The following is a 19,281-nucleotide window of genomic DNA, read 5'->3' on the forward strand; positions in this document are numbered from 1 at the left end:
AATACGCTTCTCACGCTTAAAAAAAATGATATTTAGCTCTGACCTTACCTTTAAAACTAAATACTTCAATATACATATTTTTTTGTAAATAAAAATGTTATTACAACAATAATTTTGATCGCATTTTTATTCAAAATCTAAAACAAATAGCAAATTGAATTAAAAAACACAATAAACTTAATATAATAGCATGTATTTTTAGTTTTTTTTAAATATTTTGATGGAATTATCTTTTACATTGCTTATTATTCGGTTTACAAAATGAATGAACAAACTATTTCTTTTAGCTAAAAATTGAAATTTGATTTTTTTATTGAATTAGAATTTATTAATTAAATTATAATAATTCTTATATCTAAATTATTTTACACGAAATTTATTAAATAATCCTGTTATCAGTATCTTGCTTGAATATTTTAAATTTGTGATAATTTTATTAAGTATAATATTTTCAAGTATCCCATTAGGAATTAAATTTTTTTTTACGTATTATTTAAATTAAATCATAGATAAGCAATGTAGAATATTCTTACTAACTTTCTATTAAATGTAATCCTCTAAATTTATATTGATTAATTTTAATTTTGACTTCAATTAAAAATAAAAGACTTAAATCTATATCTTACTTACTTACTTACTAATTTTTTTTTGATAATTATTATTCATTAAAATTTTCTAAAAAAAGTAAGAAAAAATATTTAGACAATTAAATTTAATGGAGAAGTAAACAAATTTTACCTTTTTCATAAAATGACTCCATTTTTTATTGTCTTTTATACTTTACTAGAAATTACTTATAAAATCTACCTTTTTGTTTATTTTAAATAAAATTATTTTGTAAAAATTAATTCGGATTGCCTTATTAATAATGATTTTTATTTAACTTACATTGCTCGAATTTTTGTTCAAGTTATCTTTAAATTTTGAAAAAAAAGATAAACCTTGATAATTAATTTATAATAAATATTTCAAATCAAATTTTTATTAAAAATTTATAAATGACAGAATTTTCAAAGTTAAAGGATTTACCAAAGAGACCTTTTAGAACTTTAATAGGATCAAGTATCTTGCTATTATATGGACTTGGACCTTTTTTAATGTTAATTGTTTACTATTATGCTTATTAGGGAAGCTTAGCATGCAGAATTCTTTCTGTGTTGCAAATTATTGCTTAAATCTTTGCAAAAAGAAGCTAAACATATCTCAGTTTATTAAGGTACCTTGACTTAGAATTGTATTTTGATGGCTTCACTTTCGAAACAGTTGATGGACCTATTAATTAAGAGAAATCTCTTTTTGCTGTCCATCCTCATGGTATTTTTAGTTTAGGCATGTTCTTAAATAATCATAGAGATCACTTTGGAAAAAATGCTGTCGTGTGCGGATCGCGTATGGTAACTATAGCTCCAATTATGGGTCTTCTACATAAATTAGGAGGAATGGTTTCTGTAAACCCTGAGAGCCTTTAGCAAATAATGAAAAAAGGAAATAATATTGCTTTATTACCAGGTGGATTTGAAGAAGCTACTATTTCATCAAGAAAAGAAAATAGAATATTTATTAAATCAAGAAAAGGGTTTATAAAATATGCAATAAGATACGGTTACAAGGTTTATCCTACTTTTGTATTTAATGAAAATAGAATATACAACTACTTTGATAAGTTTGAAAATTTTAGACTATTTTTAAACAAATTTAAATTAGTTGGAGTTATTTTCTGGTCTAAACTTGGAATGCTACCTGAATTCAATCACGAAATACATACTGTTGTAGGAAAACCTATGGATCTACCTCAGATGGAAAATCCTTCATAGGATATAGTAGAAAAATATCATACTTAATACATTGAATAACTATAAGCCTTATATGAAAAATATTCTAAAATTTATAACGTTAAAGAAGAATTAAAATTATATTGATAAATTAATTTATTTTTAAATGTTAAATATATCATTTTTAAATGTTTTTTGCTTAAGTTTAAATTTAATTATTTATTTTTAAAAAGATATGTTCCTTCCTTCCAATTAATTTTTTTCAAACATAAGAAATAATGATAACTTAAATAAAAATTTTATTTTTCAATTACAAATATTTTTTTAAAAATAACTATTCTAAATTCTTAAATTAATAATCGAAAATTAGTATTCTTATATTAAATTTAAAAAAATTAAAAATAAAAGGTTGATTAGTTTAAAATATCTTTATTATTTTTAAAAATACCTTATTTTTTTTAATTTTTATTTGATTTCAATTTAAAAATAAACAATAATATAAAATATTTATTGAATAAGATTTATGTTTTTAGAAGTTTTTTATCAGAATACTAGCTAAATTATTTAGAATTAGATAGACTAAAATAAAGTATGAAAATAAAAAATTTGGCTCTGCTAAAATGAATTACTTTAAATTCAGTAAAAGTGATTGTTGGTTCTAACAAATTTTTATATATAAAATAAAGACAAAAATATTAAAGATTACTTTTTTTTTACATTTAGAACTATTTGATTTTTATTTTTTCTAGCAAAAATAGAAGAATAATTTGATTGTTATTTTTTATGATCAATAAATTACTAATCAAAATTTATATTTTTATAGAACTAATTGATATTTAGTTTATATTTATATTAAATTAAATTTATCATTGATAGAATTCAACAATTTTTTTTTTTTACGTCTTTAAATTATTACGATGCATTACGTCTTAAAGTTCTATTACTAATGATGATTACCAGCTTTCAGCTAATTTATTTTTAATATAAATCAGCATATTAAATAAAAATTTTACCATTATTAAAAATCCAGCTAGATTGTAATTATATTATTCAAAGAATATTATAAAAATCAAAATTTTTGGGAAAAAAAAAATCATGACTAACAATACCTCAGAAACAACAATTACTTCAAGCTAAGTTGAAGCTTAAAGTGTTTGCTCATCACCAGAATAAGTTAAACCAAATCAAGCAAAATTGATTACAGTAACACCTAAGGATAGAGAAATCCGTCCATGGAGATCAATTTTCGGAGGAGCTTTTATGATGACATATCTTACTACTCCTTTTATTATGTGTTATATTTATTTCAAAGCAGTTTAAGGTGATGTTTTATGCATTACTCTCTCCATTATTTAAATAATTGCTCAAATTTATGCTAAACGCTGGGATGCTTGGTGCAGATTACTTAATTATTTAGATATGGATCTTTACTTTGATGAATTTGGATTGCATTTCGAAGAAGAACTTGCAAAAGAAAAAGTTCTACTAGGAATCCATCCCCATAACGTTGTTACTCTTGGAATGACTTTAAATTAATTTAAAGGTAGATTTGGTAAATAAAACATTTGTGCTAGCAGAGTACTTTTATACATGCCACTTTTAGGAATGCTTCATAAATTTAGCGGAATAGTACCAGTCGATGCTTAAAATCTTAAAAAGTTAATGTCAGCAAATAGAAATTTAAGTATAGTACCTGGAGGATTTGAAGAAGCTACTATCTCATCAAGTACAAAAGACAAAGTATTCATTAAAAATCGTAAGGGTTTTATTAAATTTGCTCTCCGTTATGGATATAACGTGCATCCTGTTTTCATCTTTGGTGAAAATAAAATGTTTGAGTATTTTGAAAAATTTGAAGAATTCAGATTGCTTATGAACAAAGTTAAGCTTGTTGGTCTTATTTTCTGGTCTAGATTAGGTCTACTTCCAGAGCCTCGTCTTAAAGTTAACACTGTTGTAGGTAAAGCTATTAAGCTTCCATAGATCGCAGAGCCTACTGCATAAGACGTTGATAAATATCACACTATTTACATTGAAGAGCTTCAAAGAATCTTCAATGAAAACAAGATTAAATTTGGTGACAACCATGACTTAATAATATACTGAAAAAAATAAAATTTGAAATAAGAGATTAAATCCAATAAAAATTTAAAACAAACCAAAAATTCATCTATAATTTATTATGTTAAATCTAAGTATTTTATTTTCAAAAAATTATATATTTATTTATGTATTATATTTTCTTAGTTAATTGATCAAAAATAATAAACTTCCCACTTTTCTTCTCTAACTATTTGCTATATATTATCCCAATCTAATACGAATAATATTATTTATGTAAGCATACGTAACTATACATTTTATCTCATCTGACGTATTCTCATAGTCTTCAATCCAAAATATCTAATATTTATCAATTTTATCTCATAAAGTATGATAAAAATTTGTTTATATTTTACTCAAAAGAAATACTAAAATCTTATTTAATACATATAAAATTCTATTAGCAATTAAAAATTAAATTAAATAACATATTTCATTTTTAAGCCTAACTAATTTTTAAAGATAAATAAATTCTACTTGACAACATTTTTAAAATAAATATTTCTAAATACATTTTAATTTTTGTCAAACCAAATGAGCACACTTGATATAAAATTAATTTGAAGGAGGTTTTTTTAAAAATAATATTTAATTGTTAGCATTAGAATTATTTATTTTAATAAAGATAATAATTAAATGATAAATGTTTATAAAATTTGAGAAATATAATTTAAAACAAAAAGTTTAAACTAAATTTGATAATATATATTTAATTTAATTTAAGTTTAAATAATTAAAATTAAATTGTGATAAACTATTCTTAAATAAAATTTTATTTATAAAAAAAATAAATTTAGAAGAAATTTCTTAATTTATTCTTTTATTCATTTATTTGTTTATAATTTATTATTATTTAAAAGTATGAGCTTATAAATTTGCTAATAATTTAATAAACTTTTATTTACTCACATACAGAATTAATTATTTTATGAGTTTTTTTTTCACAATTTTAACTTAAAATTAATTAAATATTTTCCTTTGTAAATTCTTTATGCTATTTTTGAGTAATCTTAGTTTAACTAGCAGGCACTAAATATTAAAAAATTAAGAATAGAATTTTATGAAAAGTAAATTACTTCATTTTTAGTTTCAAATTTAAAAGTCTTTTTATTTTTGAAATATATTTGCTAAGTAAAACAGCTCCATTTAAACTAATTTAATTTGATCTTTTTTTTATTTATTATTTAACATTACATTTTCATCTTTTTATTTGCAAAATAAATTTTACGAAAATTATAATTTTAGGCTAACCAAGCTCTAAATTTTTGAAATATCAACTCCAAACTGCCCTAAACCTTAGTCTTTTATGCCACAATCTCTTATTAAAAAATTAAAATATGTAATTAGGATTTTTTTAATTTAAAATTTACCTAAAATTTAAATTAAGGTGCATTAAAGAGTTCATTTTTATTATGGAAGATGTTATTTGTAATAATCCAGAATCAGAAATTTAATTCATTCTTGATTTTAATTAAGTTAAATTAAAATAGTAAAAATATTTTTTATTTACTCTAAGTTAAAATATAAATTTGTTAAATTTTAGCATTTAAAAAGTTTTTCTCCAATTTTTGAAATGCCTTCTTAAGTAATTGAATTACTACTAATTTATTTTTCAATTAATTTTAATATTTAATTTATTATTTATTTTTTTACCTAAGATATAAAGATAAATTAGATAAATTATTTATACCATATAGGTGTTATAACACTTTATATCCACCATCATCTCCTAGTTTATTCCATCTAATTTAAAATTTTATTTACTTTACATTTGGTATACAAATTTTTAAGACATTTAGTAGATTTCATTTCAATTTAAATTTATTTAAATATTTTGAAAAAATCTTATTTTATTTTGAAATATGTTTGTTAGCTTCTCTTAAAAATATTTTTTTTTTCTTATTTAATTAGTATTTTACCCGATATCTAAATAAAGAAAGCTTAGCTTTTTCAAGGTTAGAAATAAATTTCCAATATTTTGAGACCCTTTAGGACCGATTTTATTTTTACTTTTTTGAATTATAAGATATATTCGATTATATTTAAATTAAAAATATTACTATATGTAAAAGGTTAAACTTTCTAAGTTCGTTAACAAGCTAATCTACTTGCTAAAATTATTTATTCCTTCTTCTGAAATCAAATTATATCTAATAATTAAAACTAAATTCAGGTTGAACAGTTATGAAAATAATTTTATACGACATATCAAGTGTTAGGAATTTAAGCTATTATAAGGAAGAGACACAGCTTCCGAGAATAGAGCAGCCTAAATCTTTTAAGTCGTTTTGGCTTTTATTAAATAAAATACTTAGAATGGTTTAAAAAGAAAATCTTACCTTAGCTATAGATTTAAGTTTTATAGGTTTTGGCACTTCGAAATATATTACAACAACGATTTCATTTTTTCCACTCCAATTTTGTTTCCACTTCATATAAGAAAGTAGAATTTTATAAAAATTATTTCAAATTTAAAATAGAAAAATTAATTGTACTATAGATAAATTTCTAAAGCGTTGAGGAAATTTAGTTATGATATCCTTTATCCGAGTTAGCTATAGTTCTCAATATCTATATTAGTTAAGCTTGAATAAGGGTAATTTTATTATCCAAATCATCCAGTATATTTACCTTAAATTTAATTTTATGCTCTTAATGTTTACACATTTTTAAATGCAAAGAGTTATTTATTAAGCTGTCTCGTTGCCATCAAAACTGTAACTAAATTAAATTAAATTAAAAATACTTTTGATTTTAATAACTATCTACTCAGAATTTGCTTCAAAATGACTAATCGAATCACAGTTATTAAGTAGAATTATCTATTAAAAAAATAAATTTAAAAGAATAAAAAGTTAAATTTTAAACGTAACCTCTTCCATAGATAGGCTTTTCATAAATTTTAATGGACTTTTTTTTAATAAAACTTATTTATTTTCGTAAACTTTTCTTAAACAAAATAGATTAAATAATTGTATTATTTTTCTATGGAAATCAATAGTGATAAGATAGGTAAATTTTGAATTTTTTTTGTCTAAAAGGCGTTGTTAATAAATATGTTTAATGTTTTGATAAAAAATGTAAGTAATAATAGATCAAAATTAGAAGTCTACAAATAATTTTAATTTTTTAATTTTTCATACAAACAAATTCAATTTATTTATTTTCTTTTATTCTTTTACAAAAAAGTATTTACTTATTTATGTGAATTATTGAGCATATTTAAAAGCTTATGATAAAATCATAATTTAAAGTGAATAAATCAGGTAATTAATCTTTATACTAAAATAATAAATATAAAATGAAGTAGATATTTTTAATTAATTACATATTAATTTAATTTGTTTTGCTTTTTTTCATGCTACTAATATATATATTTTTTGTTTGTTTGATTGCTTGTTTGTTTAATAATTTTTTGGTGTTTTTATTGTTATAATAAATAATTAATACTATTCTATATTGTTTGTTTGAAAGTAATATTTCTTAATAATTGTAAACGCTTTTTATTTTTTATTTTCATAATCTTTCAAGACGCGCTAACGCATTTGCTACAAAGAATTACATCTTCGTATTGCTCATAAATTACTGTTGTGCAAAGTGGAAGGGGACATACAATACTTTCACACTTAGAACACTACTTACAGCATTTAAAACATACTAGCCTGTTGCATTCGTTGCATTTTTAAAATAACTTTTCTGAGTTTTACTCAATAGGTTAAATGCTAAAGTTATTGTTAAGTGTAAAATTATTAGCGGGAATATTATTTAAATTGAATTCTTTGTTTCCTAAATTGTTAGTAGAAAATTTATATAAGGTTTGCTAAACCTAGTTGGAGGCTGATTGATTCATCATATTACTAAAGTTTTACTGCTATGAATGAACGGCTTATGAAGTTTATGGTGGATTTTTCTGCTTTCTGATGAAAAATGAATCGAGTTTATTCTTTTGCTCATATTTTTTACTCTAAAAATTAGAGTTTTCCTTACAATTAGATGACTCTTGTTATCTTTTAAGTAAAAGTACTTAATCAAAATGAAGTTTGCAATATGAACAAAACTAAGGACTAGAACATGTATGGCTGTCATTTTCTAAGATTTACTTCATTATATTATTGTTACTATCTACGAAAGGTTTTTTCTAGGCAAATAAATCATAATTACCTTATAATAATAGAGATGAAGTTTAATCAAAAGCAGAATAATTTATTGATCTTTTATTATTTTAATTATTGAAGGTATTATTCATATTTTCAGCCATTCTTGTTGATTTGTTTATTTATGAAGAAATATCAATCATAGCACCTGTACTCTATTTCATTTACTAAGATTAATTAAAATTTCTTGATATATCTCCACTTATATTATCTTCTATCATATCTTTCAAGCAGCCTTTAGCAGGAGAATTTTCAAAATGATCTAATCTCAAATTCTACATAAAATTTAATGCTTATGTTATTGATTCCTAACTATTTAACAATGAATTGCTTCTATCCCACTCTTTTGTAAAAAATTATTCAAAATTCTCCTAAATATAAGGACTTTTTCTCAACATTGCTTTGATTTCTGATACCTGTTTTGAATTAATTAATATCTATCTCTCTAAATTGTTTAAATTTCTTTTATTCTAAAAAAAAATTTGTTGGCTAATATTTTTAAATTTTTGTTAATATTGTGCTGTAATAAAAGCTTGAATACCCGCCATTATTTTTTTTAATATTGAAATTAATCGCGCATAAAAATGATTTTTTTTTTTTTAAAGAGGTAGAAATAAAATTTAAAATAATAGGAAACTAAATTCATAATTAAATTAAAAAAATATAGAAATTTCGATTAAATTAAGAAAGATTTTATTAGCATAGATTTGAATCAATAAATATATATTATAGATAACAAAAAAAATGTTTAATTAAAATCAATCAAACTTATCTAATACAAAGACTATTCGACTATTTCATAAACTCATTGAAATTATAGTAAGATATTAAATATTTTAATAATTCAATTAATTAGGACATAATTATCATTAAAATAGAAACATCTCATTAACGCATTTTTAATTACTCACTCAATTATCTATTTTCTAAATATAAACGAAAAAGTTTATTTTTTTACAATGAAATTTTCAAAGTCTACCATTTTATTTTTTTATAATCACTTTTTTGTGATAAAAATATACTTGCTCAAATTTCTTCATGAGAATAAATATCCGCTAGAGGATTAAATTGCTAATTAAGTAGGAATTAATCATACAGTGAGATCATATTATTTTTTTAAATATTCCAATTCAAAAGTGAAAATTCAAATATAAAAAATCGAAATTTTCTTTTTCCCTAAACCATCAAATAAAAATTATTTCAATATAATGTTAGAGATTAAAGTGATAGTGTTTGAATTGACAAAAAAGATTTTTATAAATAAATTTTAGCACTGTTACATTAATTTTATGAAACTTACTAGTTGATAGATAAATTTGTGTCTATTTCAAAAAAACATTTAAAATAAGAATGAGAGATAGAAAAATCTAATTAGAGCTATAAAAAATTTTCTTATTTACTAGGAATTGTTTAAAAATTTAGATAAATTTAAAGTTTAACAAAGGCTAAAAGCAAAGTGTACTGCTATGTTAAATTTTTGAGAATAATAAATTATTTTTTGTATCTATTTCTTTTATTAAAATTGACTCATAAATTGCTAATAAATTTGTAAAGTTTTAAAAAGAGTCTCCAAGGAAATTAGAAAAAGAATTTATTTAAAAGTATTTATGTCGCTATTGATCAATTAATAAAAATATTAAACTTTTTGAGACGTATTAGAAAATAAAAAAGAAAATGTTAAATAATATTATTATAATTATCTATTTAAGCGTTAGTGCATCTATTATATTTGACAACAAATTCTTATATGAAAATTATTAAATCTGCTTCGTGGGCGTGAAAATCGCAACGATATTATTTTAAAAATCAGGGTCTAACTTTTTGCAATAGCTAAAAAAGCAGATATTATTGTGAATTGAATATTACTCAAAAAAATTATTCAATCTCTCAAAAGCAATCATATCATTCAAAAATTAATAAATTAGTTTTGATTTAGCGAAAAAAAAATTAGAAAAGAAATCTTCAGAATTATAAAATAAAAAGAAAAAATTCTAAATAAATAGTAAAAGGAAACCAGCCTTAACAAATATAAAGAATTAATTACATTAAAGAAACAAAAAAATATAAAACTTTTAATAAAAATTAACTTCAAATAATAACTAAGAATTTTTTTACTTTGATAAATTAAAAAGTAAATAAACAAATAAAGAAATAAATAAATACAAAAATGTCTATTGAAAACCTTTATTCCCAACACTTATCTTCTAAGTCCAATTAAGTTAATGATGGTATTAACTTTTCGTCTTATAAGCTTGAATAAATAGGCGAGTCAAGTAATTCTTGTATATTCTCAATCACAAACAAGAATAAATAATCATAAATTTTGAAGGTTATCAAACACAACTCATAAAACTCTTACAAGTTAGAAGGCCGTGAACAATGTTCAGGTCACTCTCGTGAATGCGCTCATTTACAAAATGAATATAACATGCTTAGAAAATTAAATCACCCAAACATAATTGAACTAAAACATGATTAATTGATTTAAAATACAAGTATTGTAGACACTAATATCAATGGTTGCTGTATTCTACTTGAAAAGGGTAATTGCGATTTACTATAAATGCTTAGTTAAGTATATCCTAATGTATTAGAAATGTCCTACCTTAAATATTGCTTTAAAAAAATTGCCTTTGCAATTCAATATCTTCATGAAGAAAAAAAAATAGCTCATAATGACATCAAGTTGGAAAATATTATCTTATTCAATTCTGAACCTAAAATTTCAGATTTTGGCTTCGCCTAAAAACACGAATTAGATCCTATAGTTCAGATTAAAAACTGGCTTCACAGATCAAAGAAGAATGTAGCACCTGAAATTATAAATAATATGAAAAAATTAAAAGCTAAATAAATTGATGACATAAAGGCTTTTGATGAAAGAAAAACTGATATTTTTGCTTTAGGTATTGCTTTATTCAACGCCTTGATCCATTAAAATCCTTTTGAAATCATGGCTGATTCCAATGACTCACTTTACTCTAAATTCTATGAATAAGATGGAGCATCCAAATTTTGGAGTGATCCTTAAATTTCAAGAATGTTAGATTTCATATCATCATTTGAACATTCAAAAGTACCACAGTTAAAAAACCTTTTAGAGGGAATGTTACATCCAAACCCAAAGTAAAGATATTGTATAAAACAAGTTTTATCTCATGAATGGTTCAACCTTTGATGGAAAATAAAAAAACAAATAAAAACATTCTTAAGTCCACAAATTTAATATCAAATTTCTGTAAATAAATAACTCAAATTAATAAATAAATAAATTAATATATTCAATTTTAACTAATTTAAATTATTCACATGTAAATTTATACAAAAACACTTATATTTATATATACTTATAGTATTTTTTCTAATTTATTACCCTTACCTAATTAAAATTTCAAATAAAACTTAAATTATCAAGATAAAGTAAGACCAGTTGTATAGTTATTACCTAAAAATATGTAATTTTATTAAACAGAGTGATTAACTCACAAAATTAAAATAAGCTTATAAAATTTATACCCAAAGACAATATCTAAATAATTAAATAGAAATAAAGCATATCAGATTTTAATTATTCTAAATAATTAACAAATTAACATGAAAACAATAAAAATTATCTTAATTACAAAGTATAAATTAAAGAATCGATAAACCAAATAATATTTCCTAACAAATAAATATACTCAATTTATTTATTACATGATTTTTTAATAAAACATCTCTATTTTAGTAACCAAATTTAAACAAACTAAAACTAATTGATTTTTCATTTCAAAATAATATTTTGATTTTTAATTTAGTTTTACTGAAGAGAAAAAAAAAAGTTGATTTCAAGCATTTCACCAAAAAACATATGTTAAAACTGTAAAGTTAGTAATACATTAAGTTTAATTATATAATTGAAAATGACAAAAAAATGTAATTTTTATTAATGTAATCTATATATCTTTAAAAAGAATATTGTCTCCTCTCAATATCTTTAATTAAATTTCTTTTACCAACTAAAAATTTCATTTTTATTGAAAATTCTGTTTTTATTATTTACTTCACCTTAAGTAAATAAGAAAAATAGGTTAATTTTCCAAAAAATATAAACACATCTATATTATTTAATTAAATTAACCTATTTTGTGATTTTAGCAATAAGAAAGATATACTTTGAAGTTCTCTGATTATTTAAATTGAAAAACTTGTAACCAAATTCAATATATAATTTTATAGAATAACTCAATTTCTTTTTTAAATATTACGATTATAACTAAGGGTTATTTAATCATTATTTATAAGATATTTTAAGGTTTAATTTAGTTTTTATTGGTTAGAAGTGGAATTTGAATTTTTCACAATTAATGGTTGCTTAGACCATTTTAATAAAAGTAATATTTACCCATTTATAATAAAAATTTCTATTCAGTAATGGAATGATTTTTAAAAATAAATCCCTCAAATCAATAAAACTATGAACATGTAGTTTAATGATTGAATAAATATATAAATGAATGTATTTATTTATATTTTAAAATCTTATTTAATCTTTAGCTAGTTAATTAATTTTACTCATATTCATTAACAACTACGAATTTATAATTTTAATAAATAAATCATTATTATTTTTTTCACTCATAATTTTAGCGCGACGCATAATACTTAGCATTATCAATAAGCATTTTAATCTCACTTTTCGCACTCTCTCCTTCAATATTGCTTTGAGCTTCTTCAAAACAGTGCAATGCTTCTTGATATTTCTTTAATGATGTGTAAATCTTACCTAATTTCAAATTAATTTCACCGTAGCTTGAAATAACTTATTTTTAATCAGAAACTTCGAAAATTTTTAAATAGAGTTTTTCAGCTGTTTCGTTATATCCAATTTTTGCTAATTCATCACCTAATTCTTCTAGTAAACCAAAATCTGCTACTTCGGTCTTAAATAACTCTCTTAATGATTGGTTGGCTTGAGTGAATCTACCAGGCTGTATCTAAATTAAAAAAGCAGATTTGAATATTTATTAAACTGAAAATTGAAATTACAAGGCATAATAAAGCTAAATATCCCCAAGTATCTCCATTGAAGGGATCATATATATTTGCTTAAGAAAGTGCTTCTTCAGCCTATTTACATTTAATAATTAATAAATGAAAAATTAATCAACTCACTAAATGATATTTACTTCTTTTAGCTCTCCTATTCTTAAACAGGAAATACCTAAACCAAGCCAAGCCAAGCTTGAGTTAGACTTGCTTTCAACAGACCTAGCAAAGATTGCTTTTGCGTCTCCCCATGATTTTCTATACAAGTAAATATAGCCGAGTCTGAGATAAATGGTCACGTTATGTTAAGCTTACTACTTTTGATTTTTTATTTTAAGAGCCCTTAAGAAAGTTTCTTCGCATTCATATAATTTATCTGTTAAATAATAAAATAAATTAGTTAATTTCTTTAAATTTTAGAGTTTTACTAGATAAATAACAGATATTAGCCTTAATCATTAACACTTCATAACTATTTTTATTGCTTTCAATGATTCTGTTTACAATATTTAAACATTCGTCATAGTTTCCTTTGAACTATTAAATCTAACATTAAATCAAGTCATTCTTGTAAGTATTTAAATCGAAGACTAGATCTAAGCACTTTTCAACCAGCTCAAAGAGGTTATTTTTTGAGAAGAAATCAATTAGTTCTACATAAATTTCATTCCATTATTCGTTATTAAGTTGGGGTCCTTTATTCATTTCGGCCTCGTTTTAAATAGGCTTGAAACTAGGCACTTCAAATGGATTAGGATGCTTTTTATGGTTTGCCTTAGATTGAAGAAGTCCTTGATTTCTTAGGAATATTCTTTCAGCTATTCTCTTATACTTTTCAGCAAGTTTAGTTTCATTGGTGAATTTTAAGTAGGCGAAAGAAATAAGTATATTATATAAGATACTAGTTGGATTTTTTTCAACCAGTCCTCTTAAAATCAATAAAGATTCCTTATATCTATTTCTTCTCAAAAGCAAACATGCCATCAAAATTTAATATTCCTTAAAATATATATATTAATTATTTATATAACTGAAAAATAAAAATTAATCAATTAATCTACCTTGTTTTCTACATCAAAAATAAGAGCCTTTTCAAGCATTTCCTCTGCCTTACTTAAATTCTTATTTCTAAGTAAAAATTTAGTGTAAGCGAAATATGAAGTTGGTTCTCTTTTATTTAATTAGATGAGATTTTTAAAATTCTTCTCAGCCAAATCAATTTAATTCAAAATTTCATAATCTGTAGCTAAACGTATTAGTTTATCCTTTTCAGATTCTTTTGTGATATTCTATAAAATTCTGTCTCTTTCTTTTTAGCTTTATTCGTATGTTGTAACAATATCCTCATGTAACTCTTCTCTATTTAAATGTTTTCAATTAAAATTTTCAATATAGAAATAAAAATATATATTAATATAATTCAATAAAATTGTTTTATTTAGAAATCATAAAAATAAAAAATACCTTTTTGAAGAAACTAAATCACTAAGAGTCTATCTTGTTTATTCCATCAAGAAAACATATAATTCTGAATAAAATTAATCCCTCTGATCAGTTGTAATACCTGTTATTGATCCACTCTTTTAAAATTTGTCTCTGCATATTTTAACAATAGATTTTTTGAGTCTCTCTTTAAGGACTTTATATTTTCCATCTTTATTAAAGTGGAACAAGAATTGCTCCTTTCTGGCTTATGCCTCTTGAGCCTTTTAAACTGTAAAGGCTTACTTTTTTTCATTGTTATTATTGCTGAAATTTTAATTGCTAAATTAAAAGTATTCTAAAGCTAGAGATTCCATAGCTAGCACTAATTCTGATTTAAATTCAGAGATACATTATTTACTTGGTGGCTATTGGGGAATAGGAGGAGGTCTAGGAATTAAATCTCTAATTGTGGGTAATACTTCTTCAACTAATGGTGATATTGCCCTGTCCATTGAAATAGTTATTTTTATGTAAGTTTTTTCTAAGTTAGGTCTTGGTATTTCAGCAGGAGTTTCAGGTGTTAAAATCTATTTTAAATCAAATAGAAAAAATGATGCTAAATTAAAATAATTTTGACTTAAAATGCAAATAATAAGTTTCATTTTAACTTAATATTTATATCTTATTTTATATTCTTAAATAAATAAATAGATAGATTGAGATTTATATTTAAATTTGAAACTATTTAGAAAAGCTTTAAGTAACTTCTATTAACATATTATTATGTTTTTGTAATAAAATTATAGTTTTTATTTATTTAGCTTGAATATTTAGTTTACCTGTTCCAAATAGCAACGCTTTACAACTTCTACGGTACCAGGGACTTCAAAGTCGCTTAAATCGACCCAAGCCCTCATTTAAACTTAATTAAGATCATTGACATTGAGGTTTTTGTTTTTTTATTTTCTTGCCTTGACTAATTCTTCTTCTGTTAATGTAGGGAGCTTTGTAAAGTAAATATATTCTCCCTTTTCATCATAAACTCTTTCTTCTAGAATAACTAATTGTTCACCTTCTTTTAACTAAGTTCCTTCTGCTTTTTCATAATTAACCCATGGATGCTTGTGCTTATCTTCTAGAGTTCTGAAATTTTTTTCTTTTTCATCCAAGGCATCCCATTCTGCTTGGCGTCTGCGCTCTTCTTCTTCTTCCTATTCTTTTTTAAGTCTTAAAGCTTCTTGCTCCTCAGGAGTTAGAACAGGCTCAGGAGGGGGTTAATGCTTAGGATCAGGTTTAACAGGCTTTTTGCTCTTAGCAGCGGCTGCTTCTTCAGCTTCTTTAATTTCTTTTTCAGTCAGCTATCTAGGTACTATTTTTCCTTCTAATATATCTAACCCTAAAAATTTAGTTTAGTAAGTAAAAAGATTAGGATTCAAATCATCTGTTGTTTTCCATTCCTCAGGAAATCCATAAACACCATGAACCTTAATTGAAAGATTCAAACTCTCAATAGGATTATTTATTTTTTCTAAAAGTGATAATAACTTTGGATTAGGCTCTGTCATCCACTAAATACTAATACTTTATCAATTTTTTCCTTTTAATGAATTATTTAATATGCTACTCCTTTAAGGCTATTTCAAAGATACTGTTTTTGAAAAATGTACAACTTTCTTTGATTTTGCAAAGTATTGAGATATTGTTAACTAATCAAATTATAAAGTTGAGTGACTTTATTTAATTTATTATACAAACGATATAAGTTTTTTTTTTGTTTCAAATTTATATATTAATTAATTAATTAATTAATAGCTTTACCAATACTCATAAATCATATTCATAAATATCCATTTTATTTCATACAATTTATCTTTATTTTTTAATAAACATTCATTATTAAAACTGAATTGATTGATTTACTTATTTAAATATTTATTTATTTAGTTATTTCCATTTATATTTTCAATTTTTTAATTTTTAATTCATTGATTGATTGATTTACCATTTATTCTTTTAAAACTGCCATTTTAAAATATATTAAAAATTAAATATGTTTACAAGAAAACAATTTGAATTAATATAATTTGTTTTTACATACTTAAAATGAAATCATTAAACTATTTATGATTCATTTTACTTATCAAGCTTAATAATATTTCAAATTCTTTCAATTTTAAAAAAATTTTAATTGATATTTTAACGTTTAAAGCTTTTGTATTGTAAAATAAAAGAAATAATTTTTGTTAACTTTTAATATTTTCTCTTGTTAATCTTAAAAAAGATAAATAATCTTTTATATTTCTCATAATTTTTTTTTAATAATTTTTGAGTTTAAAAACAAATACTTTTAAAACATTTAATAAAAAAGTACTTTAAATTAATTTAATTCAAAAGAAAAATATTTTAATTTTCACTATTTTTTTTTCTTTTACTTCATTTAAAAAAAAAATATTAGATAAATTATAAATGATTTCTTTCATTTCTAATTATTGCTGAAGATATTTAAATTAGTATTAAAAAATAAATTTATTGATTTTTTATTTGAAGAATTAATATTTTAATATTTTAAAAACAAACTGATAATTTAAAACTTAATGACTGATTAGAAGATTTTTAAAAAAAATTCAATTATAAAAGACTAACTCGCTAACTTATAAATTATTTTTATTTTAGATAGCATTATTAATAATCACTATGCTGAATAATTTAGTACCAAATAAATAAAATATATTAAAAAGATTTTATTTTATAATTATTTAAAAATAATTTTCACTCATATAAAGATGCAATATCACACAAGGCCTATTTTTATTATAAAAAATATTTTGTTTGATTGCTATTTCAAATTAATGCATACTAACTAATATTTTGAAGAGTTGAGCAGTCTTTTACCAAGTAGAATTCCCTTGCCAACAAGTGATTGAGGAGTAGGAGGGTTAGGGATAGAATCAACAATAGTAGTAAATAAGTAATCATAAACTAAGGAAATAGATGTATCACCAATTGAACTATTTACAATTAAATATTATTATTAAAAATAGATTTATTTTATAAGCTTATTCTTACCATGTTTCAAAATATTCCATTCCATATTTTTTTGCCAATCCCACAGCTTCACTCTTTGAAACAGCGCCTTTTGTATTAGCATATAAATCTACCTATGTAATAAATGTTTTTTATTATAATATAAATCAACTAGGTGCATTTTTAGGATATTTACTTTATTTCCAATTAATATTCTAACGGGTATTTCACATTTTTCACTCTCTTAAATCCAAGTTTCTATTCTTTCAAATGTTTACCTTCTTGAAACTATTATGATTTTTGCATTTTAAAAATAACTAAAACTGAATAAAAATATTTTAGCTCACCATCAAACATATATATAGCAGCTGATGCACCTAAGCAGTACCTATAAAAATAATCTTAATTGCGCTATTATCCTGGTATTTCCCAATAAGCTATTTTGAAAAGCTTATCAACATCCATGTATCCTACAGTCTAATAATAAATAAATAATAAATTTTGTAGCAAATATTCTAAAACAAAAATTAGCAAAATAAAATTGTATCAAACCTTCATATTTAATTCATCGCTTTGCTCTTATTCCATAATTTTCCCGTAATTTTATGTTATTGCTTTAAGATAAATTCATTTGAGATTAATCATTAAATTATATAATAATAGCTAAATTACACTCCAGGAGTGAAGTTTTGCCTACTGACTTATCTCCTAAATTAGTTATATTGATAGATTAAAATAATATTAACTTGTGCAATAACTTAATAATAAAATAAATATTAAATCTACCTAAAATAACAAATCTAAATTTGAAATGATAATCTTCGTTATCCATTAATCTCGATATATACCAATCCTATTTTTTAATTACAGTTTTAACTAAATCAAAATTTAATTAGATTAAAGTTTTTATATACCGCTAAAGGTAACGATTATTGATTGATTTTTAAGTTAATAACCTTCTTTTTGTTATATTATTTAATTAATTATAATATTTTTTTATTCTATTAGATATATTTTTAACTTTATAAGTTGTTTAATATAAATAAATTATTTCCATATAATAAATAATAAAAAAACATAAATAAAGCTTCAACAATATTGGTTGTTTAAAAAGCTCAATTTTAATTAATTTATTAATTTCTTCTATTTAGTTAAAAATTTTTTTTTCAAAAAAACAAATTCAGAGATAAAATGTTTTTATTCATATTTAAATCGAATATTTGTTTACTTTTTTAATCAATTTAAGTAAATATTCTGATGTTAAAAGTATATTAATCAAATTAAATTGTCTTAGAATATTTCCGATTAAATTTTATATCCAAATTAAATATTCTATTAAAATATTTATCAATCAAAATTAGTTTTATATCAATAAAAAAATGAAATTACTTTTTAAACCTTAAAATGTCAAAAATTTTTATATCTCATTTCAAATAATTAAGAAAAATAATTTAATAACCAAGAATTACTATGAAAATAAAGACATTTTAAACTATTGTTAATTAATATATTAATTTTTGCCAATTGAAAGAAAATTCATGATAATCTATCTCATGAGAATTAATTTTTTTAATATTTTTATTAAATTATTTTGTAGAATATTTAACCTCAATCTGTCTATTTCTTTAAAAAAAAACACATTTAATGATATAAAGGAATAGAAGTTTAAAAATAAAAGTCTTATTTAATTGAAAATCTATTAAATCATTGAAAATAATATACACCTAATAACAGAAATTTAAAAATCTAAATAGTATTTTGAAATTAGCAAGGAA

The 19,281-nt window shown here is 21.9% G+C and overlaps 7 protein-coding genes across 7 annotated transcripts; 3 read left to right on the top strand and 4 right to left on the bottom strand. All coding sequences in view use genetic code 6, as the record gives it.

The window, feature by feature from the left end:
- Positions 1-998: 998 nt before the first annotated feature.
- TTHERM_00497210 (diacylglycerol acyltransferase) lies at positions 999-1,919 on the top strand (the record flags this gene model as incomplete). Its single annotated transcript, XM_001027910.1, has 1 exon — positions 999-1,919. One exon carries the CDS (start codon positions 999-1,001, stop codon positions 1,917-1,919), a length of 921 nt encoding a protein of 306 aa, XP_001027910.1.
- Positions 1,920-2,867: 948 nt separating this feature from the next.
- TTHERM_00497220 (diacylglycerol acyltransferase) lies at positions 2,868-3,878 on the top strand (the record flags this gene model as incomplete). The annotated part of the gene is made up of 1 exon (XM_001027911.1): positions 2,868-3,878. The coding sequence occupies one exon, from the start codon at positions 2,868-2,870 to the stop codon at positions 3,876-3,878; it is 1,011 nt and encodes a 336-aa protein (XP_001027911.1).
- Positions 3,879-4,308: 430 nt separating this feature from the next.
- On the bottom strand, positions 4,309-6,833 carry TTHERM_00497230 (hypothetical protein; the record flags this gene model as incomplete). Its single annotated transcript, XM_001027912.2, has 13 exons — positions 6,749-6,833; positions 6,645-6,697; positions 6,507-6,596; positions 6,371-6,460; positions 6,215-6,304; positions 6,078-6,167; positions 5,936-6,025; positions 5,795-5,884; positions 5,529-5,618; positions 5,386-5,475; positions 5,246-5,335; positions 5,104-5,193; positions 4,309-5,041 (listed from the first exon to the last, which is right to left on the bottom strand). Exons 1-13 carry the CDS (start codon positions 6,770-6,772, stop codon positions 4,309-4,311), a joined length of 1,710 nt encoding a protein of 569 aa, XP_001027912.2. The 5' UTR covers positions 6,773-6,833.
- Positions 6,834-7,401: 568 nt separating this feature from the next.
- TTHERM_00497240 (Cd27-binding protein (siva) protein) lies at positions 7,402-8,574 on the bottom strand (the record flags this gene model as incomplete). The annotated part of the gene is made up of 1 exon (XM_001027913.3): positions 7,402-8,574. The coding sequence occupies exon 1, from the start codon at positions 8,425-8,427 to the stop codon at positions 7,402-7,404; it is 1,026 nt and encodes a 341-aa protein (XP_001027913.2). The 5' UTR covers positions 8,428-8,574.
- A 1,622-nt stretch (positions 8,575-10,196) lies between these two features.
- TTHERM_00497250 (Serine/Threonine kinase domain protein) lies at positions 10,197-11,207 on the top strand (the record flags this gene model as incomplete). Its single annotated transcript, XM_001027914.1, has 1 exon — positions 10,197-11,207. One exon carries the CDS (start codon positions 10,197-10,199, stop codon positions 11,205-11,207), a length of 1,011 nt encoding a protein of 336 aa, XP_001027914.1.
- Positions 11,208-12,642: 1,435 nt separating this feature from the next.
- Positions 12,643-16,047, bottom strand: TTHERM_00497260 (tetratricopeptide repeat protein; the record flags this gene model as incomplete). Its single annotated transcript, XM_001027915.1, has 7 exons — positions 12,643-13,005; positions 13,058-13,138; positions 13,198-13,433; positions 13,486-14,056; positions 14,119-14,416; positions 14,522-15,069; positions 15,322-16,047. 7 exons carry the CDS (start codon positions 16,045-16,047, stop codon positions 12,643-12,645), a joined length of 2,823 nt encoding a protein of 940 aa, XP_001027915.1.
- A 1,204-nt stretch (positions 16,048-17,251) lies between these two features.
- Positions 17,252-18,585, bottom strand: TTHERM_00497270 (ADP-ribosylation factor family protein; the record flags this gene model as incomplete). Its single annotated transcript, XM_001027916.4, has 9 exons — positions 17,252-17,284; positions 17,340-17,490; positions 17,549-17,640; positions 17,703-17,794; positions 17,854-17,983; positions 18,059-18,120; positions 18,179-18,214; positions 18,293-18,359; positions 18,421-18,585. 9 exons carry the CDS (start codon positions 18,583-18,585, stop codon positions 17,252-17,254), a joined length of 828 nt encoding a protein of 275 aa, XP_001027916.3.
- Between the last annotated feature and the right edge of the window lie 696 nt (positions 18,586-19,281).

The sequence above is a fragment of the Tetrahymena thermophila genome, assembly GCF_000189635.1.
Source record: "Tetrahymena thermophila SB210 genomic scaffold scf_8253815, whole genome shotgun sequence".
In the NCBI taxonomy this organism is placed as follows: domain Eukaryota; phylum Ciliophora; class Oligohymenophorea; order Hymenostomatida; family Tetrahymenidae; genus Tetrahymena; species Tetrahymena thermophila.